The sequence below is a fragment of the Larimichthys crocea genome, chromosome XI, assembly GCF_000972845.2.
Source record: "Larimichthys crocea isolate SSNF chromosome XI, L_crocea_2.0, whole genome shotgun sequence".
NCBI lineage: Eukaryota > Metazoa > Chordata > Actinopteri > Sciaenidae > Larimichthys > Larimichthys crocea.
The window spans coordinates 7,048,733-7,075,957 of record NC_040021.1 but is presented as its reverse complement, the minus strand read 5'-3'; the positions used below and the strand labels follow the sequence as shown (position 1 = coordinate 7,075,957).

Below are 27,225 nucleotides of genomic sequence, written 5' to 3'. Positions count from 1 at the left end.
CAACAGTTTCAAGCCAGGAAATAGTTTGGACCATATCAACCTGTAAAACAGGGAATTATCTTTTTTTTAATTAAAATCAGTTGTACAGATTAAACAAACAAGACAAGCGTAAATTATAGATGAATTTAGAGTTGTCGGATTTGCTCTGTTTGGAACAATTTCCACCATTTCTTTGCTCCAGCTTCGTATTTCGCATCAATCTCCAAGCTAAAGGCCTGTAGGCTCTGGCTTCATACTTCACTGGAGGATATGACAGTGGTATTGATGTCCTCGTCCAACTCTTCACAAGAAAGCTGCAAACTGTTGGAACTATTCCTTCAAGATGCAATCAACCAAATTAGCTGATTCACCCTTTTCCAGTCTTTATGCTAAGCTAAGATAATGGCCTCTTGGCTCTCTAGCTTCATATTTCACAGGCAGATATGTGAGTGGTATTGATCTCCACAAGAAAGCTGCAAAATGTTGGAACTATTCCTTCAAGATGCAATCAACCAAATCAGCTGATTCACCCTTTTCCAGTCTTTATGCTAAGCTAAGCTAAGGGTCTCCTGGCTCCAGCTTCATATTTCACGGACAGATATGAGAGTGTTATCGACCTTCTCCTCCAACTTTCCGCAAGGAAGCTGCAAAATGTTGGAACTGTTCCTTCAGCATTCAGTCTGCAGTCAACCAGATTAGCTGATTCACAGTTTCCAGTCTTTATGCTAAGCTAAGCTAAAGGTCTCTTGGCTCCGGCTTCATATTTCACGAACAGGCATGAGAGTGGTATTGATCTCCTCGTCCAAATCGCCGCAGGAGAGATGCAAAATGCTGAAGTATGCCTTCAAAAAGTAATCAGCAATCAACCAGATTAGATGATTCACCCTTTTCCAGCCTTTATGCTAAGCTAAGCTAATAGCCTCTTGGCTCCGGCTTCATATTTCACGTACAGATATGAGAGTGGCATCGATCCCCCTCGTCCAACTCTCCTCAAGAAAGCTGCAAAACGTTCAACTATTCCTTCAAACTGCAATTTGCAATCAGCCAGATTAGCTGATTCACTCTTTTCCAGTTTAAACTAAGCCAACTGGCTGCAGCTTCATATTTATCAGACACATAAATAAAAGCGGTGGCTTCTCATCTGGCTCTCAACTAAAAAAAGTAAACTAATGCTCTTTTCCAAAATGTCGAACTACTGCTTCAAGGTATGAAGTCTTTTCCTCTTTGTCACCTAATAAATAAGTAAAGAAATGGACTGACAGGAAGAGCTGTGACTAATCTTTTGCATTTGACGCATTTATGTGAAAAACTAAAAGATGCAAGCACTCCAGTCTGTCTATTAAACTAATATTTAACCGCACTTGAATACATTTGAAAAGGTCACAAGTGACATCAAAAGGAGGAAACTTGTGTAAATGCCAAAAATAGCTGAAGTCCAATTATACATTTCCTCTGTCCTGAGGTGCTGACAGAATACTTACAAGGGAACAATCATGTTACAGGATTTTATCTGAACTCGTGACCTGTGTGAGTAACAGCAAACAACCTCTCTGTATTGTCAAGTAGTCACAGCTCAGTCCAAAGTAACATTTTCAGCTCCTCATTGAAAGGACTCTTTTGTTCTAATAATAACCTGCCGAGCTGTATGCGCTGCTTTTAGAAGCTCGTGTGCTGGGGTTAAAAATAGGCAGGGACACATTTATAGCAGAGCTGGCCTATAAAACGGAGTAGCCCAGTTTCCTGAAAGAGCTCGACCGCTCAGGGTAAGTCCTTGTCTGTTTCAGATGGTTTAATCCACAAGGTTAAACTGGGCTTTAATTGGCCGCCGCGGTGCCGACATCACACAGGCACGAACCTGCCCAATCTGACCGCAGACTCGAGCCAAACCCAGCAGCTCTGAATAGAAACATACAGCTATTCTCAGTGATATCACTTACTGGCCAAGGAACTGAGGCTGGATTACGGATCTGGAATGGTGACAAAGAAAAGTATAATCTGTATGGGGTTACCTCAGTGCTCAGCCCAATTAATGGCCCTTACTAAACAAAGTACCTTGTTGTTTCATGAAAATGGGGATTTTTCAGGAGAAGCGAGCATTATTTAAGGATCTGTGTGAACAGGAAGCAGGGGATAATTTAGTCTGTCAGTCAGTGGGGTCAGAGCGTACCTGTGAAAGTCTCAGTGCAAGGGTTGATCCCAGCCAACCTCTTGGATGTGCCAAAATCTGATATCTTCAGGACGCCACTGTAGGTGTTGATGAGTACATTGTCACCCTGCGGATTTAAAAAACACTCATGAGAAAAGATACGCCCGTGTTCCCGCGCTCAGATTCCCTGGTCGTGATGGTATCGGGATAATGTGAGGTGCTTACAAATCCTTACAAAGGGACAAACAGCAGGTTACAAAACACGGCTTGGGAGGAGGACGGGCAACACCCAGCCAAAACAAGGTGATTAACATTTATGCGTCGCTATAATGGCGCTTATATGACCCCGTCATTAAATCAGGTCGCAAGTAGATGCTGACCCTAATGACTGTGTGATGGGAGTGTTATCAGTGTTGGTCTGTCATGGCTGAGATAAAACAGAGAGGGGATTTGCCAGAAGAAAAAGGGAAGTCTGGGCTATTGTTATAGCCAAAGAGCTATAGAGAAAATGTGAATGTGAGTGCTTTGGGAATGCAATCACGCTGAAATCTAAGTTATTGTGCACAAAGAGTCACAAGAAACGAGTTTTCAAGAGTCACTCAAACCTTTTAACATTATTTACTGTACTTATGTTTGTGCATGTCTGTGTCTGCAGGGCTTATTAATATCTTTAGGTGCATGCCTGTATTTTTTGTATTATTGTTGCACTTTCTTGTAACTATTTTGGTCTACTGTGCATGTTTCCTGTTGTTCCTCTTTAGTTTTTCTGTAGTTTGTCTTAAATTGTTCTGATGTTTTTGCAGTGCAACTCTTTCAATCAAACAGCGTGGAGACTCTCCCACTGGATTTCCTGTTGTCAAAGTCTAGGTTTTTAACAGGTGGTGCGCTATTTTCCTTATCTATCGCTGCTCATGGTTTTTCTACCTATTCCAACAACATGCAAATGTCACCTCCCGTGCCCCGCAGGATTTTCCCTTAATAAATGATTGACCAGAGTAGTTGTAACAGTCAGTGTAAACAGTTTTATGACCGAAATTTGATGCAGATCACGGCCACCATTATAAGGCAATCAATGCTAGTTGAAAGAAGCCACTAAAGGCAGCATCCGCGTAGAGTTTAAACATGACAAACACACAAGCCCGCAAGAAGCCAGTGATTTCCCACAGATGATAAAAACAAGAGTATGAATTGCACAGTAACTTCTGCTCAGTCACCTTGATGTCTCTGTGTGCTATCTGGTTGTCGTGCAGGTATTTAAGTCCCTCCAGGATCTGCCGCGTGTAGAAGCCGATGGTGGATTCGTTGTTTTTCAGGGGGCCCCACTTGGACCTCAGCAGTGCAGACAGACTCCCTGGATACCAAAGGGACAAAATGGAACGACAATCAATACACTTAATCTCACATGAGATTAGCAGCACAGCTTTGATCAGTCGCAGAGTCAGTGAGTCTGTAGTAGTTTTCTTCTGCCTCAATAAACACCATAAGATGTTGGAAGTAACTTTTTGGAACTGTCTAAACTTCCAAGACTATCAGCCACATGAGGTGAAGACAACCTCAGTTTCTGAAGTCAGGTAATTTGAAGGATTTCTTTAAGATGACACAGATACTCATGTCTTTTTCGGTTCATTTTGTTTTTGAGCTCGCTTGTGTGAATCAAACTCTTCTTATCTTTCATTCTTTCCTCTTTATAGGAACAAAACAACAGTTCTCACCTCCAGGCACCTGCTCCATGAAGATCTTAATGAAGCCGTTCTCGCTGATGGATCCGAGGTACTGAACGATGTTCTTGTGCTTCAAGTGCTTGTGAAGAGCGATCTCTTCATGGAGCGGCTGAGAGTACCTGTAATTTAAAAAAGCAATCAAATGAAACACTTTGGTGCAGATGCTTAAGAAAACAGGTACTGTGTGTAAATGAAGCTGGATGTCGTGCTGATACAATACAATACATGCAATACATTATTGCAGTACTTTATCACCGTCTTTTATTTTGAAGACTTTAAATTAAAATCCTCTGTTAAGTAAGTAAGTATAACAATTCATTTAAAAATAAAGCTCCTAATTTTAGTTAATTACAGCTTGAAAAATTTAACTGTATTCTAAAATTGAGCAGTACACAGATGTAGGTGAAAAGTACTGAAACTAAGCATAAGAATCAGAGCCAGATGAGCCGGCAACATAACTGAGCTTTTTTTTTGTTTGTTTGTTGATAAACAATTTTTATCTTGAAAATAAAAAATACATTTAAAAGAATCCTGACCTGATAATACACTGTGCATTATTCAGTACAGAAATGGAGATTTATGTGGCGCCCTCATAGCTCACCATGTGTCTTTTACTTCAGGGTAAAGTAAACAGGACATGGCAGCAGAGAAACACCCTCTCTCTCTGTCTGTCTCTCTCTCTGCCTGTTTTGAGATTTCAGTCCACTTCTGTATTATTCACCCAAATTCTCCACATTCTTTTCTGCTGAGCGCCCTGCTGACTCGCTGATGTGATTAGTGGAACAAGGGGTGGCATCATCTCTTCTGCAAGAGAGCCTACTACGAGGAGATAGGCGTTCTGAGTAGAGACAGTGGTGGGAAGTCAAGGTGGAGGGTGGGAGTTCGCCTTCATAGCTCTCCACTAACCAGTCACTCGAGTGGATACCAGTCCACTGAGCGCCAGAAAACCACCAGGGACTCTGCTGATCTGTGCTTCACACTCTCAGCCGGAGAGAAGCAGCACTTTTCTAAATGATGCTCAACTTGTTTCAGAGACTTGTTTAAATCCAGGCTGTAATTTAATCTTTGCCCATGATAATAAACAGAAGATTTGCAGGGATTGCTTAAAAAAGTATGTCCTGAGGGGGTCTTCAATTTAAAAGACTTTAACCTTCTCTGAACACCAATGAGCTGAATCAATCTGATAATCAGATATCAAGACATCTTGTAAGTAAACATGACATTTTGGTTGTTGTTGGCACTACAGTAATACAAAGTAATCAACTGGGGAAGTTCCCTGGTGATATCCAACAGTTAAAATGTTTTTCCTAGTCCCATGCTTAATGGGAATTCATTGTTCACGGGAAATAGTAACAACACCCATTCCCTATCAGGAGCAGGACAGTATCACCTTTGATGTGACTTGACTATGTGATAATACATATCTTTAAAAGGCAGGTTTCTCAAAATTAAAGAGAAAGAGTCAGAAATCTCCCCAGTTTCACTTACTTACTAAACCTTCCAGTTTTATTCCTGTTCACATTCTGAAGGTTTTGACAGAGCAGTTTATTTGAGAATGTATTTTTTATGGCTGATTTATGGAGTCATATAAAGAGATATCCAAAATTGCCTCTGTAAAAACAAAATGAAACCAGACTTTATGAAATGTTTAGATTTCTGTTCTGTAAATGTATGTAACTTTAGTCAGACGCATATTCAAACACAACATTTCAGGAAACTTGTAATATAACAAATATTTGTATTAGTGTAAATAATCAACCGGGGGAAGTTTCATAGTAATACGAAACTTCCCCCTGTGGAGTTTTTGATGATGAGTAACACTGTAGAAAAGTGTATTTATGGAGATTCCCCGTTTTGTTTGTACTGTGTATGCAAAAAAAAGGACACACCTGTGCACACTGTGGAGCGTGAGGGCGATGCGACACACCTTTCTGCCACAGATTTCACTGTTTGACAGTCGGCTATAATGTGTGATCATAGCAATGTGCCATCAAAGGCAGGGAAGAAGCAGCAAACAAGTACGGTTTGTTAAACCTCAGGGATACACACTGTGTGTTTAAGGGAAAAGTTTGGACTGTTGGTGATAGATGAAGAGTTACATGGTCTTTAAACACTTAAACCACGAATATTTATACCAAATTTCCTAAAACTGACAGCTTCCTAATAGCCAGACTGACCTCACTACTGTTAGGCCTGGCTGCTAGTGAGCCTGTCCTGAGTGTTAAACCTTCAAAGTGACAAATAAAACAGAACAGGGTGGCTTTTTCCAATCATTCTCACCTGCTGTCTCTCTCTGGTATTTCTTTGATGGCCAGTCGGACCTGGTTGCTGAGGTCTCGGCCTGCGTACACCACTCCGAATGTGCCTTTTCCCAGCACCACCCTCTCTCCATGCTCATCGTACTCATAGTCGTACTGCAGAGAGAAAAGCACACAACAGATATTTAAATGAAAGTGATGCTGATTAAATGTGAAATCGGCCATGACCTGATATATTCAATTTTAGGGTTTTTGTGCATCATCAAATCTGTTTGAATTTAATCCTCAACTTGCAAATCTGAGCACCAACTTTCTTTCAAATGTAGCGATCTGCACTTTAACAGGTTTTTTTAAACATTCTTTGGAAGATTACTATTCTCTGGTTACATCCATCCATCCATTTTCCGTAACTGCTTATCCTCATCAGGGTTGCGGGGTGCTGGAGCCTATCCCAGCTGACAAACAGTATTTTTCTTTCCTAGTCATGTAATTAAAGTTTACAGGAAACACTTGCGTTTTCAGGCTGACAGACATTGTTAGACCTGTTAGACATTTGATCTGTGCCACTCTGCTTGGTGCTGAGTCAAAATGGGTGCGCCAGAGTTTTGGGGTAATTAGCTTTTCTTTGCCCGAGGCTCTGCTGGGAAGACACCTGCTGCTGCATTCACCTGAATGCAGCAGCAGGTGTCTGTTCTTTGCCGTCAAAGCATACAAAAGTGTACATGCTAAATGCAGGCCTTATCCCAGCAGGTTACTGTTCGCTTTCCCTGGGTTTGCAGCTGGGTTTTGATCCAGTTATTAAAATGCAAATTGCGATGAACTCAATCAGAGAAGCTAGATGGAAAGAGTTCATACACACGTTATAAAACCAGAGGGTAATACGCTGGAACTTGTCCAATGCTAAGAAACTGTTATAATATTGTTTTGTGGTATTTCAACTCTTTGGATGGAAACACCACAATCACATTTCCTGCGACATTTAAGAAGCAGGCACAGTGCACCGCAGACAGGATGTAACAAAACAATGTAACAAAACAATGTAACGGCACCCAGCATTGAGAAAGAGCCTCATTACTGGAAAATTAAAGAATGTTTTTGCTGGATCTGTGTTTAGGGAAAATCCAGTATTTGTCAGGGGATTCCTTCATTTTAATAAAGGGATAATGCCCCTTAATTAGTGAAATATATGGACATAAATGTAGGGTAACTTCAACTATAGGAAGAGATTTTTGATTAACCATGAATCTACATAAAGGCGACCCTAAAATACAGTATAAACAAAAACAAAACAATGTAACAAAACAATGTAACGGCACCCGACATTTAAAAAGAGCCTCATTACTGGAAAATTAAAGAATGTTTTTGCTGGATCTGTGTTGAGGGAAATCCAGTATTTGTCAGGGGATTCCTTCATTTTAATAAAGGGATAACGCCCCTTAATTAGTGAAATATATGGACATAAATGTAGTGTAACTTTAACTATAGGAAGAGATTTCTGATTAACCATGAATCTACATAAAGGCGACCCTAAAATACAGTATAAATAACCAACGTTTAGATGGCTGAAGTGTAGTCTAGTCTTGTCTTCAGTCGTCTCACCTCTAAGGCGTCAGTGTCACAGTCTCCTTCCTCTGGACCTTTCCAGGCCTCCTCTGTTATGCTGTTAACCAGATCGCAGAATCTGCCAAAGGAACAGTTTGATTAGTCCAAAATACAGATCATAGAAAGCATCTCCACAGCTTCACTAGGGTTTTTAGAAATAAAGTCTGTATGTTTTTGGACAATTTGAATGGTTTTATCTCCCTTCCACAACATTCGATTTGTAATAAAACAATAAATAAGTACTTTAAGTATGTCTGACAGTGTAAGACAGAGTGTGTCTTTTCGTGCTGAATGTAACCGCCATGAAACAATCAGGAAATAACTTTTTATTTCTCTGATTAACCGACTTTAACGAGTCCAGTGTTCACTCACTCTCATTCACTGTCTTTGTCGCTCAACCAAAGCTCTCTTTCTCTTTCAAACAACCGGACACAAAACAAATTAAACTTCTGCGTGTCTCTATTTTACAGTGTAAATTGTGAGTCAGACTCAGAAGCTTGTACATGAAATAAACAAAGTCAGAACACAGCAGGTAGAGTTTCAGAGTTTAGATAGTCTCAGTTTCAGAGACATTTCAGGTTAACTGCGGAGGAGTTTGACCTTACTGAGCGTCTGATTGGCAGCCACAGCTTGACATCGCTCAGCTTCTTCTTTGGCAGATACACCTGCAGCCCTCACCACTGCGACCAAAACACTACTGCCACTCAAATGAATGGAAAAACCTGTGTTATCGTCACAGCACCGGATCATATCTGAATGCGGCCTAATTGTATCAGTAGTACTAGATGAAAAGCACAGGCCTTTACGTAGTGCTCCTGTTTTTGGATACAATGATAAAGCAGTGATTCTTACTCTGTTCAAATTAAATTAAAGGTAAAAGTCAGAACTTAAACATCTTTGTTTCATTTTAGTAAAAGCCAACACAACGATACAATCTGTTACCATCTTAAATCCTCACAATCTGTATCACATTTACATTTACAGAGTGAATCATAAGCTTAAATCATACCACATACCACCACATTGTTGTGAAATAATGCAGTTCAGGCATGTCAAATTAATCTGCGGTTAAACTGCATTACCACTCGACATGGATTGCACAATATGATCATGTTTCTGTGGATTCATACAAATGGAAACCAGCAGGAATAAATACAAAAGATCAAAAAGTGCATTTAAAAGTATCACGTGTATACAGAGCTCAAATCTGCACACACACTGGTACAGTCCTATTTTCATTTTGTTTAAAAAGAAGCCATATAAATAAAGTTTATTATTATATTATTAATGCACCTGTTCTTACAGCAAGAGTATACACATTTCCCATATTTTGTCCATAATAAAAAAGTGCAGTGGTGGCTGATATATTTGATTATATTCAGAGTCATATAAACACAGACAATTTGCACACGTTGTCTGTACATATGTTAATTAACTGATGATCTTATCCAGAATGAGGTCGCAGTCTGTTTACACGTACACCTCCCACACAAATATATACATACAGTGACCTTTACAACTGCTGCTGCGCACAAACTGTGAATTAGCACGTGGCCTCGTCATGCTGTCACACATGGGATGTCTGCAGGTGCGCTTGTGCATGCACACATGCCAGTCATGCATATGCACAAACATAATCAGACAGAATCTCTTCCTCTTTCTATCCCCCCTTCATCTACGTTTTCCTTCCTTTCCTCTTCTTTCCTCTCATCTCTTCACACCCTTCCGTTCGCACTGTCACTCCTTTCTCTCGGTACCAAAGGAGAGCAGCTTCACAACAACAGCAGGCATGACTCACTGGCTCTCACACTCCGACATAATGGAACTCGAAGTGCTCGGGAGGCTCTGATGTGAGAGTCACAAGTCTGAACAGTCAGTGCTTCACTGATGAACATGATGGTGCTGAAATGAAACAAGGTGTGTTCGATGCGACGGGAAAGTGAGAAATTTACCACCTGAGTACAGAGCTGACAAGAGCGCCTGAACTGAACAGAAGAGATGAACTCGCTGCAGTGGGAGAGAGTTTCTACACTGATAGAAAATGTGTGATACGAAAATATATCAGAAAAATCAGATGCTGGGTCAGAGATGACATAAGATGACAAGTCATAAAAATCATTTTTCTTGTAAGTGCTTGTTACAGCTGGTTGAGGTTAATCTTAGTGTTGGTGGTTCAATCTCAGGTGCTCTTGAGCAACACAATGAACCACAAATGACTACTGTGTGTGTAAGAAGTTGAATTTTAGATACGAACTGAGCTTCTCGATTGTAGTCTTAAAGTCTTATAACTGTGTACCCTACAAAATGTATATATATGTGAATATATTGAAAGTGGATTACAAGTTTTTGAAATTGACTATTGAATATTCCAAAGAGGGGAATGCTCGTCTACCAACTGTTTGAACACAGACTTAATGAACAAACAGACAGAATGAGAACAGACCTTTTGCAGTGCATCTCTGTGCAGAAGTAGATCTGGAAGTCCTCTGCGTTGTGAAGGACGTAGAGGAAGGCACTGCGCTCGTCAAACTTGGAAATGCTGAGGAGAGAAAAAAAAGCCATCATCAATGGAGCTTCAATATTACGATTCACTCTCACAAAACAGGTAAATAAAAAGACAGATCTTCAATTTCAATCCACTGTAAGTAGAGATATTAAGGCATGTGTATGTTGACTGTGCATAGCTATCTCTAAAGAAAAGAGCCTGCATCAGTGGGAAGTGTCAATTTGTCAAGTTAAAAGAATAAGACATTTGATTTAGTGTTCATCATTTATTAGACTTTTTATATTTTTTATAAAAGATGTTGATGTTGGTGAAATCCGACTGTATCTTACATTACACTAAATCATATCAAAAATATTAAATATATTTGTTTGTCTTTAACACAGGGGGCAGTAACTAAAGATGAAAAACATAACACTTAAAAGATATATGGATTAAAAGCAGAGGCATGATTGTAAGCTCACAATCTGATCCAATTCGGTGATTTGTACTTGAGAATGTGTCGAGATTAAAATAAAATTTTAAAAAAATGTAGAAATCTGTTCATCATAGCAAATTTAAAACACTTTAAGTCACTTTACTGCTTTGACAACACATCCAGACTAGATACAGCCTATTCCAAAGACTCATTTTCAAACCACACTCTGCAGAATGAATTCTCACAGAACGAACGAAGCCTTTCACTTGACTCATGACATCAACAATCAAATCTGTGCTATGAAATAAAAGACTGTTTGTCACTGCCTGTGGGTGGCCTTCGCACACAGACGTAACATCTCTCTGATGTACACAGTAAGTCATGAGCGTGAGCTGTTTGTTTCTCCGCATCTGGAACAAACTCAAAACTTGTTTTGCAAACAGTCAAATTAAACGAGGCTGAATTCCTTCGATTCAACAACTAAGTGGAAACTTTCATCTGCTGGGACGAACACTTGTCCAACACTTGGCCAAGGCAAGAGCTGCTGAGCCAGACAACAAGCAACTGTATGTGTGGTCGTATTGTTGCTCGCATAGCTGCTACTGTGTCCTGCTGGCTGTCTGCAGGCTGAGTGGGCACAGAGAATGAGTCGTTCCCTAGCAACATGTGAGCACGGCCCCTCCACTTCTCCCCGATCTGACACTGAATTCCTGTGAGGACCGTAGAAAAGGAGGCGCAGACATCATGAAAACTGTCTGTGGTAGACTGTCTGTGGTATGAACGGAGCGCTCTGACACGGCCTGGAAGTGACAGTAGTGTAATAAATAATGAAATCTGCATGCTCTTATGTCATTTTCAGATACCTCTTCACATATTACATGTTAGGAACGAATGTGAATCCGTTTTTTTCTTGAGGTTTTCCATTTATCACTAATTTTAGTATATCTCTGATACATGATCATGTTTATATCTGCGACAAACATGAACAATAAAAGAACAAAAACTTGAAATTACATTATGTACAATACTTCGTTACACATTCTAGTTTTTTGTCAGGCTTTTAATTGGAAGGTCTGTTGACAATGGTAATATTAGTCCACCATTTTCGTCCAGACTCAAATATTTCAATAACCATTAGATGGACTGGCATAACATTTTAATTGAAATAACTCTGCTGTTGCCAGCGTTGCTGCTCCCAAGTTGATGGAGTTCTCGGGTTCTTGCTCATGAGTGATGGGAAAATGGAGCATGCGATGGACTAGTGGATTGGTGCAGCGTCTGCAGTACTGTGGGCGCTGTACTGGACCGTTGTGGGGAAAAGGGAGCTGGGTCGGAAAGCAAAGCTCTCAATTTTCCAGTCCGTCTATGTTTCAACCCTCACCTACTATATGGTCATGAGCTTTGAGTAGTGACTGAAAGAAAGTGGATTCAAGCGGCTGAAATGAGCTTTCTTGGCCAGCTGGCCAGGCTCAGTCTTAGAGATAGGATGAGGAGCTTGGACATCCAGAGGGAGCTCGGAGAAGAGCTGCTGATGTAGACTATTCTGTTTCTTTGTTTTGTTGTCCTAAGACTGTTTAAGCTGCCTTATTGACTAGTTCTCTCATGAAAAACACCATCTGATGACAGATTCAAACCTATCCCCCTCTGGAGACGGGTGTGAGGTCACTGTTACATCACTCAGCTGTATTATAAGTGTTCATGTACGTAAAGACAGCAGACCGACCTGACACCTCGTACTGAAGTGGCGCTGAAGTTCCACTCGTGAATCCCCTTTGTCTGCAGGACAGAACGAAACAAGTATTATCACAGCTTCCAGGAGCACAGCACACTGACTGACTGTGGCAGTAGTAGTATTACACAACATGTGCTGATTGACATTACAGTAATAAAAAGACATTAGTGCTTTTTATAGCATATAAATTAAGTAGCTGTAGCTGGTGTAGCAGGTTTAACACGATCAGCCACTTTAGTTCATGTGCCGCTGTGTAGGTGAGCGTTAACGTACGGCGATGTGAGACAATAATCAATGAGGACGCTAAGACGCTCATGGCAGGAAACAAGAGACCATTATCACAAGATGGCATCTAACCACAGATAACGAAACTCAAGGAAACTAACGATCATCATCCATCTGTTAACGACTGCTGGCAAACACGATAAGCATCTTTGACTTAATCAGTTTGTTTAACCATTTACATAATGCAAAGCATTTGTTTTGTTGCTATGGTTACTCCCACAGCATGACACAACTAACACAATAATGGCAACAATGACATTTACGGTGACAAGTGACCAAGTGTTTCACGTTAGTTGCGAACTACAGAGCTTGTTTGACAGAACTGAACACACAGCAAATCAAAGACAAACTGTTGGATGATATAAATGGCAGTGACACCCACCTTGTCATCAGGAGCAACATGCCAGATAGACACAGTGTTGTCATCCACGTCTTTGTTTATGGACAAATATGAAGGCTGGTACACTTTAGTGGGCTCTAATATCAACACCTGCAGAAGGGATAAATGTGTTCATTTAACCAATGAAAATGTGAACACACAAAATCCTTTTTCTTTTGTTTCTACGTATTAAACTTGACATATCGAGCCTGAGCTGCATCATTTGGGGTTAATCAGTTCCTCTTCTGGAGTCACTTACGGGAAATCTGACAGAGGAGACGTCTTTTTTGGTGGCCTCCACCAGAAAGTCCATCCAGAAGTCCACCAGTTCCTGCTTGGGGGCTGGCTGCTCCATGCCAGGTTTCTTAAACTGTTGGTAGATCAATATGGTCTCCACCAGCGAGCGCAGATACCTGAAACCAACCAGAAAGAGTAAAAGAATAAACATTTCACCAGTGTGCTCTGAAAAAGGTCAGAATACAAATTTTTATTGATCCAAATGTAACCAAATCCGTCAATGGAAAAACAACTTATATTACAAACAAAATAACTTCCTGGTAGATCATTTGCATGTGTACTATATTGTTTTAAACCCACGAGCATAGATCAAGAGAGATCACAGAAACAAACAATACCATATGATAGTGTTTCCATGCTGGGGCTCATTTTTCTTTGTGACATTAATGAAAACTTAAAGAGTTTTCACAGCACCAACACAAATAAAGAACAGCAGGGTCTTAAGCACTGCAGAAAAAACGAGCTGCAGATGGTTTACTGTGCTCCTCTACATTTTTCTTATTTTGTCATTACAGTACAGCAATACCAGGACATAAAGTAACTAAAAGTCCATCATGGAGGGAATTTGGCTGGAAGACGAAAATGAGGTATCAAAATACATGTCAGAGGGGCTGTGACTTGGTGGGGGACTTTACACACATATTTTGGGATTGCCCAAAGATCTTAGATTTCTGGAAGAACATTTAAAAGGAAATTAAACAGGTTCTTTGTATAAATTTCTACTTTAGATACAAGGAAACCGGAGAACAGAACAGGATGGAGAGACAGACAGGTTTACTGAAAGATGGTCACCATTAATACAGGAAATGCCAGAACTCTCTATGATTTTATGATTTTTTTATTGTAGTTCTTCCTGTGTCTGTGTGTGTTTTCTCTCCATGTACTCCGGCTGCACTAAATAGGTTAACTGGTGACTCTAAATTGCATGTAGGAGTGTGAACGGTTGCTTGTCTCTATGTGTCAGCTCTGTGATGAACTGGCGACTTGTCCCAGAGTGTATCTCGTCTCTCGCCCAGAGTGTAAATGCTACGTGTTGCTCATGTTTAGATTTCATTATAAATTCTCATTAAGAAAGAGGAAGAATCATTTCATGACAGAGTTCGGAGAGGACATGATTGCATGCTAGTGTAACTATCTTGTGTGCTCTTGTGTATATGTACTTTTTTATTTATGTTCAATAAAAAGTTTAGGTTATTGGCTGTGGTTAAATAAGAAGATATTTCATTGACACAAAAATCAAAAACACGACTTTTTCACGTAGAAATCTGCTTGGTAACATTTAGAAAATGTCATCAGAGCTGAAGGTAAATATATCAGCCTTTCCTCTCACTAATCTCTGCACCATTTTGAGGTTAAACGGCCTGTTTCTAGTTATACCTCCTGTCAAGGAAATTATCTGCAGCTCTTTATAAAATGTCCTGACATTTGACTACTGTACTGCGGCTTCAAAGTAAATCAGAGCACACAGTTTATCCGTGTTCTTACCAGATGGGGGCTTTGAGTTTGAAGAGTTTCTCAGAGGCCTGGATGACCCTGGTGTTGTCACAGGCCAGGATGCTGGCGCCCAAGAAGAAACCAACATCCCAGTAGCTCTGCAGCTTGTCCAGGCTGCCTTTTTTCCCCAACAGACTGCTCAGCTTCACTCCTGGAAAACAATAAAAAGTTTTTAACCTCTCAAACTGGGATGATTTGAAGCAAAGGAGACACTAAGTGTTCATACTCGTCTTGGATATGTCACAAGTTGCAGCACAGATATTTAGCTTTATAATTCTCCAGTGTAATATAATGGTGATAATGTTCTTGGCTTCTGCTGAGAGAGGCTGTTGCTCCAAATGGAGCATCCTGCCTACGAACAACACCATTTGGAGAGGCAGGTGGGGCTTGCAGGGATAAGTGTTGGGGTAAGCGGGGTCTATAGGAAGCGAGGGTGGGCCTAATTTAAGGAGCCACAGGCTGATTCCCAGGACCTCTTGCTCTATTTCCCACATTCCTGAGCTCATCTGTGCCTCAGATTTCAAGAGAAAAGAGCTTCACAGCATGTTTACTTGCAAAAGAGGAGGAAATGTCGCAATATATAATCTGATTTTTCTTTATTAAAGTAACTCCAATGGATCAGATGTGTAACATCACTGCTTGTAGTGATGAATCCACAGAGCTTCATCACCAAACTCTGCAGCTCCCGTCATCTCGATGCAGCTTAACAGCTTCTTTGAGCTCATTGTTTACCATCAATCCTCTCATTGCATCGTTTTCAGCTGCGGCAAACGGCTGTTTTCAGGGAAAAAGCTCTAAAAAACCCAATTCTGTGCTTCTTTTCCCAGCACCAAACAGCACACAGACACAGTTGATGATTAACAAGTGAACGCTGTGGAGCTATTCGCTACTAAAGAGCCAGATATTTCCCCCGTGAGTTGGGAACATTAGTGTGTTATGATGAATCAAAGTTGAAATGGCGGACCTATTAGGAAACTTTTGCCTCTTTACACATCCAGCAGCCACAGAGAAACATTATCATTAATCTGGAGTTGTGAATATATTCACTCTCCTTCCTTTTTTCAACAAATATCTGGCTCTTTAGCTGCTAAATGCTCCAGTAATATTGTTTTTGCTGAGAACAGCTGCCTGCTGCTGCAAATACAGATGATGAGAGTGATGAGAGAACCAAACCAAAACAATCAGCTAAAAGACCCTAAAATATAAGCTTTCCTTTGGACCCATCTATCAGAGCGAGGATAGCTACAGCGTCCACTCACCCACTTTGCGAAGCTCGAAAGACGTGTCAAACTGGTGTCCGGCCGCCAGGAGTAGAACGGCGTAGTTGATGCCAGAGTGAAGCGTTGGCTCTGACTCAAACCCCTTTTTAAACCTGAGAGGAGAAGAAAATGCGACACCAATAAACAAGCATCTCTCTGAAAACAATGAACGGCTTCACAGGGCTCCCCCGGCTTCATGAGACACCTCAAGTTAGAAAAAAACAATTACAGCCATATTGAGTTGGGACCACAAAACGTTGAAGTGCAACTGTGAGTACCCTCACAAAACAAGAAATTTCATTTAACTTAATGAGCAATCTGTTGTGCTGAGGGAACGGGTGTGAATGTTATTAGGGGCCTCTGCCAAGTTGTGACATGGAAGTGAAAATAATAGCCAGATTGAAGCTCGAGAATGCAAACAGCATATTCAATCGACAGAGTTATGAGGTATTAAGAGTTTATTTCTAGATGAAGGCAATGAGCAGCCTTGTGTTATTATTACTGCTCTGTCATGTCAGCTATAGCTACCAAATAAAACTGTGATTTGCTTCAGAAGAACCTCCCATTCACTCTCACACACACACACACTTAATTGCCGACGGCACAACCATCAGGAGCATTTTGCGGGTCAGTATCTTGTCCAAGGATACTTTGGCATGCAGACTCAAGGAGCCAGCCACAAGGTGCTGGAAAGCCTCCACATTCCTCTCACTCTTTGCTGACTCATTAGCACCAAGCAGATCCTGCAGGTTTTTCAGCAGCTTACTTGCATGCTGTGAACACCCAGCTCCATCATCTGAAAGGTCTTTACAAGGTTTAGATCCGGACTGAACACAGATTGAATGCTGGGATATTTTGAGGCATGACATCTTATCCTGTGAGAAGATTCTGAATGAAAAGCGACTGAAATGAAAGAAAATGATTATCACTTTGAGCTCTGGGTTGGGAGAAGTGTGTAGTTTTACAGTTTACAGCACACATCACCAACTATCTAACTGATTTTGGTGACACTGGAGTTTTCTGATGGACAGAAAACTTTACTTGTTGCTAAATTAATTAACCACTAAGCTATTTCAAATTCAGTCTATTGAAATTACAATAGACGGAGACCCCAGGTTCATTTTACTGAAGTGAAAAAGCTCACAACCCTGTAGTCACATTCTGTAGTCACGTGAAAACCTTAAATTGGTGCTTTTTGTTTCCCTTAAGAGAAAGTAGAGAAATTTAACCTTTTTGTATTATGCCTCCACTAGTGTTTAAATTGTCTGCCAAATAGACAGATGGAACGCAACTTAACTTTTAAGTAATTATTCTAGTAGTGGTGCATTAGGCATAAAAAAAATGTTATTATAACATACATTTCCATCTATCTTTAACAAAAAGGGATGAAAGCTAAAAGAGGGAAATGTTTCACAGACCCATTAACAATACAGCTTGATTGGCAGCATTGCCATTTTTTTTTTTTTTTGTCATTTCCATTCTTGAATCTTGGTTTTTATAATTCTCACCCCCTCCCCCGCTATTTTTAGCTGACAGGACTGGAAACTGGTGGTGGAAGAAGTATTCACATCCTTCAAATAAACTCAGTGATACCACGCTGCTCAAACACTTCACTGCAAGTAAAGCTCCCACATTTAAAACCTTACTGAAGTGTTATCAGCTAAATTTAATGCAAGTATGAAATCTAAAATGTTTACTATTATATCTCGTGTTTTTGGGGCGATATTACTGCTGCATTAATCTGTGTGCTGCATTTTAATGCTGTGTATGTTTAAAGTTGAGCCTATCTAACAACTGTTGGGTAGTTTAATGTTCATTACTGGATCTATAAGAGCATCATTTGGATTTTCCAGCTTATACAAAGAGGTTTTTAAAGAGTTTATTTATCTTAAGGAGTAGGAACACTTCATCCTTCAGTTTGTCAGAAAGCTGGAGATACACTGTACAGGAAGGATATAAAAAACTGTTATCTGCAAAGTAACTAGTAACTAAAGCTCTAAGACAAATGTGGAGTGGGAGTATAAAGTTGCATAAAATGGAAAAACTCTAGCACATTGAATTGTACTTAGTTAAATTCCACCCCTGGGAACGTCTGCATGCTTTTGCATGTTTGCTTTCAGGTGTAACAAGTCGTGTGGTCTTAGCTGCTTCTTTTGCATGTCACAGCTGTAACTAACTGTCATTTGCAGACTTGTGGCACGCCTGTTTCCTTGAACGAGACTTCTAATTCTCCTCACAGACAAAAAGGTTGCAAATAACAGCTATTAAGAAGATCTCTGTGCAGTTGTTTACGGCTAACTCTTAACACCGCGGTGCCATGATGCACGGTGTATAAAAGGCATCTATCTTCCATCATGCCCTTCGAAACATTTCTTCTAACAATATTTATATGTGACTCAGTGTCTGGAGGAACCAACTGTTTGCCTGAACAGAAATATCACACACACACACACACACACACACACACTGTGACATCCTGCCTGGCTCTCTCACCAGAGCGAGCCGCTGTCTCTGCTCTCCGTGTCAGTGAAATGAGACTCCAGGAACATGTCCTTATAGATCCGTCCCACCAGGCAGTAGATGTCCGAGGCTACCTGCTCATCGCCTTTCACCAGAGGCAGCATGATGTCCAGAGCCTTCTGTCTGTCGCCCGGCAGGTTCCTCCTTCACTCACAGACAAACACACACACACAAAAAAAAAAAGACACATGCAAAGTCAGAAAGGAGGTAGATTTGATTCTGACTATTAACACTTAGTAAGTGTTAAGATATCACACGCCATCTTTATCTATTCAAAAGGGCACTCCACCAATACTAATATTGTGTTAGTCATGTGGAGTTCCCAGACTGTGAAAATAGTTGTATAGAGTCTTCTGGGGCTCTGGAGGGAGCTGAAAACATCCTATTGAGCTGCATTATGGGACATGATGATTGTTTTTATGAGAGCTGACTGATACCTAACACTCAGGATATCTTGACCACTGCTAAATCGATCTGTCTTTTGCAAGTCCCACAAACTTATAGAAGTTCAGTACCCTTCAGTATTGTCTAGAGATGATATAAGAATAAAAGAATTCACATTTATCACGCAAACACTCCTTTCCGTTGCTTTCTGTTTTTTGTTTTTTTTTGATAATTACACAATAACCGGAGGAGTTTCCACCAGATTCCAGATCATGAAGGGAGTAACGGGTGGCACGCCTTGTCCCATTCAACAACAATGGGAGTGTTAAAACAATGGAAAGCCCAACAATAAACCAATCCTATTTCCAAGCACTTGATATGTCTTCATCTTTGTCAAAAGGTTGCATGTGACTGAGAGCACTGAATGCATTCCTCTTTCTAATATCGTTCTCAGCCATCCAGGTCATCTTCCCTCAAGAAGGGTTAAATCTGGGGCAACGGGACTTGGCTGTAGATCCGTGAAGACGTTTCGCCTCTCATCCAAGGGGCTTCTTCAGTTCTGGCTGACTGGTGGGGAGATCTCTCTCTCACTCCTAAAATATTGTAAGTCTTTTTTATTCCACACATTCTCATCAAAATGTGGCACCTATATTCCCCACAATGTAGTAGCTTTGAGTCCAAGTGGCAACCTCTGTGGCTGTGAAGTGAAGCCCACGCAGAAGTGCCAAAAACTGCAGTTCCTCAAATTTCCACTTGAGTCAGTCTCCATAAGTCCCCATGTTAAAATGTCCAACTTCACAGCAGGAATAAACATGTTTACAGCCTGGTACAAAAAACTGTTTTGGTCTCTATAGCTAATTTCCTCGTTCATGACAACTGTACTGAGGGTGAATTTTTTATGGAACTCACCTGTTCAAATTATATTAAGACTTAAAGTTATGCATAACTAACAGCGTGGCCATTTGACAGGTAGGTACTGTTACAGATGTCAGGCGTCATTCAGGTCTGCCAACATGGCAGTGGCCAGAGCTACATATTTTGGGCTTCAAAATGTGACGTCACGCATCTGCCGTCCATTCTCTGTACTCTCAGTGGACCTGATCAACAGATCAGATTTTATGCAGCTTCCTCAGGAGACACAAAACGCTTTATTTTTGTTTTTTTTTGTTTTTTTGCTTAATCAATTCAGAAAACAATGCTGCTTGACAGCATAAAGAATACAATTTGTATAACCTAATCAGTTGTATACGGTGTATATGGTGTACAGTAAAACTTGCACAAGACTTCTAGAGAGCATAAAATAATCACTGGTGTGAACAGAGTGACTTAAAATTATCAACACAACTGTGTGTGTGAGCACATACAGTAATTATGTGTATATTTGTATGTGTGTGTGTGTGTGTGTGTGTGTGTGTGTGTGTGTGTGTTTGTAGATGTAGCTAGGGAACAGCTGCACAGCTATTGTTGTGGGACACTGACACGAGGCACAGAGCAGACCAGACTTAAATTACTGGAGGTTACTGGGTTCATTTAAAGAAACACCACTTTTTTTTATTTCCCTTCGAACTGTACTACAGCGGATCATTCAAGTGCTGAAGGTTCTGCTGTGACTGAACAGGAGGGAAATAACACAGGCTCTATAGTGTAATGAGTAACCCATTCAAAAACATCACAAAGAGAAGAGAGAGCCTCACACTTGGAAATTAACTGTGCCCCGTGTTGATTAATTAAATTACATGCCTGTCCATGAAAGCTTTTATATTTCCTGTTCTGGTCTGTCCACATCAGACAAAAAAAGAGCAGAATATTAAAATGAATGCTTCATCAGACAAAACACAGGAAAACAGAAGTACAGCTGGACATGTTTAACCGAGCGGCACACAGTCCTGTCCACGCACTTCCATCATATATGGAGGACTTGTTGCACAACTGACAACTAAAGAATATAATCAACAGCGAGTCCACATGACTGGACAGATTATTTAAATCACAGGTTTCATCTGAATTTCAGTGAAGTGAGCTGCATAACGTTCCCTCATTAACAGCCTGATGTATTAATCAGTCAGGATAAAGAGACCATTAATTATGATCATTTTTGCATCTGGATATTTTGAAACATATGGAGGACTAATATTAATAAATATATTTAAGAAAAAAAACAGTTTCCTCATTTTTATGTTAATATATGCAGCTAAGTGCTTCAGAGCCTCTACTCCATGGTCACTTCTGCTCTTGAGTTACTGACTGTGTGAAAACACAGACTTAATAAAGAAACAAGTGATGCTGTGGAGTCAAGTCTCACACAGGCACAATGTGTGATAGTGAAAAGAAGAAGAAGAAAAAAAACACAACTAAGTTCCTCTCCAGGCCTTGAAGGTTAAATAAAACATATGAGCTGACAGCTATTACCATGGAGACTGTCCAGAGGGAAGAGCGCTCAGGGAGACAAGACCTCCTATCTCCTCATGCATCTCTGTATTTCTGTCTTTCTTCTCTCCGGAGAAGCTGATTGGTATTTGGATGGAGGAGATTCTTCGCTCGCTCCTGTCAGGCTCCCAGCAGCGAGCCCCCGAGCAGCTATCACATGTGTGATGCTGCCCTGCTGCATACAAGAGGCTGGAGCCAATTAGTCCACACGCGCACTTAAACCTGGCAGAGTCATTTAGAATCAGAGCACCTACTTCAGACCAATCGGAGTGTTCGTTAGGCCTGAATATTGATGGTTGGTGCTGCTGTGGAAGAACTCGGTGAAAAAGTAATGATATAGACAGCTCAAACATAAAAGAGAGATTGCTTCACTTTATCACCATACTGTCCAACCTCTTACAACCTTCACTGTTTGACAGGTACGCCTTTTTTTGGAGACCGCAGTATAATATCTGTAATTTTGTATTCAAGCTTTAATATAGTTATTTTCACTGGTTTAAATGTCAAAGAAATTACATGTTTTATTTCAGTAAAGACAGCTGTTTGAGTCTTGGAGAATACTAGCAGAGGACCACATGGATAAAATCCTCTCTGAGATAACACCATTAGATTTCACCATGGCAACAGAGGTTATTATTGGGGCATCCAAGTGGGTTGGAGGTGGAGAGGCTTCAGAGAGGACCACCCTCCCAATATTATATAAGAATACTGCAATACCTCATATATCACATATATATATATATATGAATATAGGCACTGGTATTCAGAGATGTGGAAAAAAGTGATCTGGTCAGATAAATGGCTTCACTAGATGATGAATTATTTCTATTATGATGAGAGCGGTTGCTTCCAATGACAGTGTCCCCATCTACACGAAGGGTTTGATGAGTATTAAAGTGATGTGAATCAGATGCTATGGCTGTCACAGTCACCAGATCTAGCATTTAACTGAAGAAGAAATAGAGTACTTACCATGGTATAAATTTTATGAAACTGCACCCTAACCATCAAATATTAATCATATCAGAGCTGGACAAAATGAAGATGACACCAGCATCACATAACAGTCACATGTAACAGCTTGCAGTGACTCATCTCCTTTGTTGAACAGGTTAACCGTACACAAAGAGCTCCCACAGATGTTTGTCTCTACTCATGTCGTCCTGTTCGAAACCTGAGGGATCTCAAACTCACGATGGAGGCGGCGTCATCCGTCACTACCACTTATTTTATGAATTCGTCTTATAAGATGTCTTAGCCTTGAGCTCTCAAACATAATATTACATCCTGGGCCAGACAGTAAGAGCGAACACACAGGCATCTTGACACCCTGCAGAAACATTTTCCAATCGTTTGCCAAATAAAAGAACAGCACGCTTTATTGCTGTTCGAGGCAGTCGCGCCACAAAAACCGCAGGAAGTTTACAAGAAAGGCAGCTGGTGAGAAACAGGCAGTCAAAACCTCTCAGTCTTTTTCCTGAGCAGAGTAGATGAACACATGCTACCAATATCACCACCGCTTGGAAGCTCTTAAGGTGAATTTGCTGCCGTTTGTTCCACTGCAGATACAGATAAACTCAAGAAGACAAAAAACAAATATCATGATGGTTTCACTGAACATCTCGATGATAAAGAAAACATGGAAATAAAAGACGAGGTCGAGATGGAGACTTTTTTCAGATACCTCAGAAACCATCAGTGACCACTATAAGGGAACACTGCATATCAAATGTTCTCAGTCGCCCAGTTGTCAATAGGTCTTGCCAGAAATGAGTTTGAATGTGTGTATCTCTGTGTCATGCATGTTGTAGCCATCTTACCGATTCAGTGCAAAGGCGTAGTGGAACTTCACATGTGGATGAGCGACGGGGTCGAACGTCGGAAGCTTCTCCAGAGTCTCCACCAGCTTCACGACGGATTCATAATCCTAAAAGACGATAAGTAAGGAACACATGGATGAGTCGTTGGTGAGCATCTCTGCACCAACGTCCTCCAAACATACACTCTAACTCATCAAGGTGTTGAGCTGGTCTTAAGCCAGCGGGGGAGCTTCTGATGTCCCTTTTATTCATTCTGTCTGAGACTTGACTGTCTGCTAAACACCAAAAAGCACTTCAATAATTGAAGGGGCCCCTTCATCACATTTCTGTTGCTCATACTTGCCCATACAGTCACAATACTGATAGCATGTTGAATAATTCAGCACATCCTCAATGCTTGTTGTTCTAATAAATCATTCATGAGCTGAACGCTGCCTGTGGTGAGTGGGAGGATCTGGACGGTGGATGCCATCACAATGTGGAGACTAAAGAGCGAAAAGAGCGGTAGATTTAAGACGGGCAGACCAAAAGCTTCGCCGAGAGCTCTCTACGGGCGATCTGCGATTGGTCTCCTGTTTGAGAAAACGCTGCTCGTAAAGGGATTGATGCTGAGGCAGTCACCTCTCTTTAACAGTAGGTTGGTGCAGTGGCTTCCTCTGTCAAGGTCAGGGACATGAGCGGCACACTCACAGATCATCTGCACTTAGTATGCGATTTGTTTGAACTTAAGAGGCATCAGCTGAATGTTTGATACAGAGTTTATCCTCCAAACTTTTTGGGATGTGCTGAAAGCGTTTGTATGTCACGTTCTCAGGGTGTGATATCAGGGTTATGACGAGCTTTGGACATGATTGGTTAAGTTTTTCCATGCTGACTAAACACATTTTTGTCATTTGAGATGTTATTGTTGGCTTCTCAAAGTCTGGTAAAGATATCAAATGTTGCTTTACAGAGCTGAAAGTTTCTAGAGAATCATTTTTTAGTAATTCAATTACTAAAAGCTTCAATGAGGTGATTTTATTTTGTTTTGAAGTGTTTGTGGGACAAATAAAGAGTCAGCTTGGTCTGTGACATTTTAGAGGCGAAACGATGAACAGATTCATTGAGAAAGTAATTTCCAGATTATTGAATAATGAAAATTATTGTTAGATGTGAATTATTATTATTAAGTACTGCTCCCTCATTGTTTTATTTGAATAGATGTGCATGTTTTCCTCTAGTCAGTTTGTGAGGGTTTGAACTTGCAACCTTTCAATTACATGTCCATGCTGCTGTCAAACCTCATATCTGTGGAGCAGACCAAGAGTTTAAGCATTTGAGCAGGTCTCTCTGGTCGCTTTATGCCAGAGAAGAAAAGGTTTTCTATCAGAGTAATTTGACTAAAACTGTTGTTTCTGGCAAATGCACATGTTAAACTGTGTGAAATCCAATTCCAATGTGCCAGCTCTCTTCAGTAAAACACCAGGAAGCAACAAAGCACCAACATTAGCACTGCTATCCAACCAGCAACTAGAAATTATCCAATTATCCTAAAGCAACACAGTTAATTTGGCAAATGACAACAGTATGTGAATGTTTAGAGAACCTGCACGGAGCAGGTGTACCTGGATGTCTCTGTATGTCAGCAGCAGGTTGATGACGATGTCGACTGAAAGGCACTCCACGTTGTCCAGCCGCTGTTGGATGCGGCTCAGCTCGGCAGCCAGCTCCATGCCGGTGTACAACTCCCGAGCCTTACGGATCTCGTTCAGAATCGTCTCACGGAAATACTGGCTGTGAAATCAGACACTTCCATATAAAAATCCAATCAACATCAGATTTATCAAATTGTTTTTGGTGTTTTAGTATCATTAAATCTCCCTGAGGGATAATTCTGTCAAGTTTTAATTCATTTCCTACCAATCATTCTCTAGTAAAATGAACTATTTCCTAAATGTTGTTTAAATAATGTATGCACTTTCAATGAAGAAGGTAATTTGAAATGTTAATTGTATTAAATATAACTCTATTCTTATTTTATCTATCTGTTTTATTTTATAGATTATGAACTTCTGATAAATTAAGATTCGTTTTGATAGAGGAAAACCTCTTTCATGTTCATAAATACACATAAAATGATGACTAAGAATCCTTTTTTACAGCCAGCTATGAGTGTTTTGATGCAACCTCGCGAAAGGCCATTTGCTGGATCTTCATTCATAACTCCATATGGCTTTTATTACACTTACTTACTTACTTACATTTTCTGCTGAGTTGCTGAGGAGGTCCTCTTCTAAGTTTTAAGTTATGGTTGGATTCAGGAGCACTCACTTCCAACTTATGATTGGATATTTAACCCCTAAAACCTTGCACTGAGTGATCAGTGGCATTAGTAACAGGTAGTTCTTTAGACTACTTACTTATGTATTAGACTAAGAACAAGTTTCCATGTTTGGGTTACATTTTTAGTCCAAGTTCTTGCGCTGATGATCAGAGCTGCAAACTTTTCAATCCAGAGTGTGCCGTAAAGGTCAGGGTCATCGCTGTTTTTAAAAAGTTCAGCAGCCAAATTCACATGTTCAACGCATTTACAGATGATAGTCAAAAATCCTGGTTCATGATGTATAAGTGTGGCTGATCACCACATGCCAACCTCCAGATATTATAGCCTAAATCAAGAGACCAAACCTAGACAGGATATCAGCTCCAGGGTGACATGATTGGTGAGCCTAACTGAACATAACAAGTCTTAATTGCACTAAATGTTGTTTTTTTCTGAACATTTCTATTCGCTATAGATATGAACATATGAAAGGTGTGTGTTTGATGTTGGAGAGCATGTGTGCACGCCTCTCAACTAAAACCGAACAAACTGTGTGTTTGAGCTCTGGAAAAAAAGCCTGATGTTCAGATTTTGTTCTGTATCGTTCACATATTCATTCATCCATCCATTTTCTCCCACTTATCCGAGGACAGGTCGAGTGGCAGCAGGTTTCACACATCCCTCTCCAAAGCAACACATTACCAGCTCCTCCTGGAGGATCCTGAGGCATTCCCAGGCTAGATGGACTATATACTCCCTTGAGCATTGTCTGGATCTGCTCTGTCTTGTTTGTATGTATGCTTGTCCTCACTGTGACGTTATCAGTTATGAATTTGTTTTTCACTGCGTGAGAAAAAGTATGCGCAGCATGAAAGAGTCAATAGAGTCTCACGGTCAATGTGTGAGAGTTGGCAGCCCTGCCGATGATCGTCTGCTGCAGATTGTTGTCCCCTCCCCGCTCTTCGGTTCTGAATTTGATGTACCCTTGTGAGGAGTGATGCCAAATAACTAATAACTTAACTAATCACTGTTCCATGTGAGTTGGCTGTGTTTGTTGTATCAGTACCAAAACTCACACAAAATATTTCAAAACTTCCACTTGTTAAAGATCGTCTGCAGATTATTGTCACTCCCCATTCTTGTCTAGCAGCAACCTCCATGGCTGTGAAGTAAAACTAAGGTGAAGTGCCAAAAACTGCAGTTCCTCAAACGTCCACTTGAAGCTGGCTACAAAACAAGTCTCCATAAGTCCCCATGTTCAAATGTCCAACTTCACAGCAGAAATAAACATGTTTACAGCCTGGTTCAAAAAACAATTTCCCCATTCATAAAAACTACTGATCATCATGTTGGGATGAGGCAACATTGACACTGACTGATATCTTGTCTTCATTTAGGCCAATGTCAATCCAGCAGACAGTCAAGACAACGCAATTACATAAAGAACATTATCAGTCGATAGCACAGGTCTCTGTACCATAAGACAGAGTACATTCATCTTTACTTGGCAGCTTATTAAAAATAGCTGTTATAAATAGTCATGCTCCTTCACACAATGTGCAGAATGTATTGGAGTCAGATACCAGTGATGGCTGAGCTAGATACTCTCTGTGCTGTGCTGTGCTGCGCTCACTGGTTAAAACAAAAGCTTCATCAGAGTGCACGTTTGTCTTTTCTGCCTGTAAAAACCTGAGTCACT

General features: G+C 40.6%; 1 protein-coding gene across 1 annotated transcript in view; it reads right to left on the bottom strand.

Annotated features, from left to right (window-relative positions):
- map3k5 (mitogen-activated protein kinase kinase kinase 5) overlaps nt 1-27,225 on the bottom strand; it is a 64,692-nt gene that overhangs the window by 12,530 nt on the left and 24,937 nt on the right. The window contains exons 5-18 of the mRNA XM_019266486.2: nt 24,829-24,997; nt 23,225-23,331; nt 18,567-18,737; nt 16,074-16,186; nt 14,806-14,965; nt 13,283-13,436; nt 13,027-13,134; nt 12,351-12,403; nt 10,150-10,245; nt 7,704-7,785; nt 6,127-6,260; nt 3,838-3,965; nt 3,340-3,476; nt 2,147-2,252 (exon numbers count right to left, since the gene is read on the bottom strand). Coding sequence (XP_019122031.2) covers nt 2,147-2,252; nt 3,340-3,476; nt 3,838-3,965; nt 6,127-6,260; nt 7,704-7,785; nt 10,150-10,245; nt 12,351-12,403; nt 13,027-13,134; nt 13,283-13,436; nt 14,806-14,965; nt 16,074-16,186; nt 18,567-18,737; nt 23,225-23,331; nt 24,829-24,997 — 1,718 coding nt within the window. The remainder of the gene's footprint in view (nt 1-2,146; nt 2,253-3,339; nt 3,477-3,837; nt 3,966-6,126; nt 6,261-7,703; nt 7,786-10,149; nt 10,246-12,350; nt 12,404-13,026; nt 13,135-13,282; nt 13,437-14,805; nt 14,966-16,073; nt 16,187-18,566; nt 18,738-23,224; nt 23,332-24,828; nt 24,998-27,225) is intronic.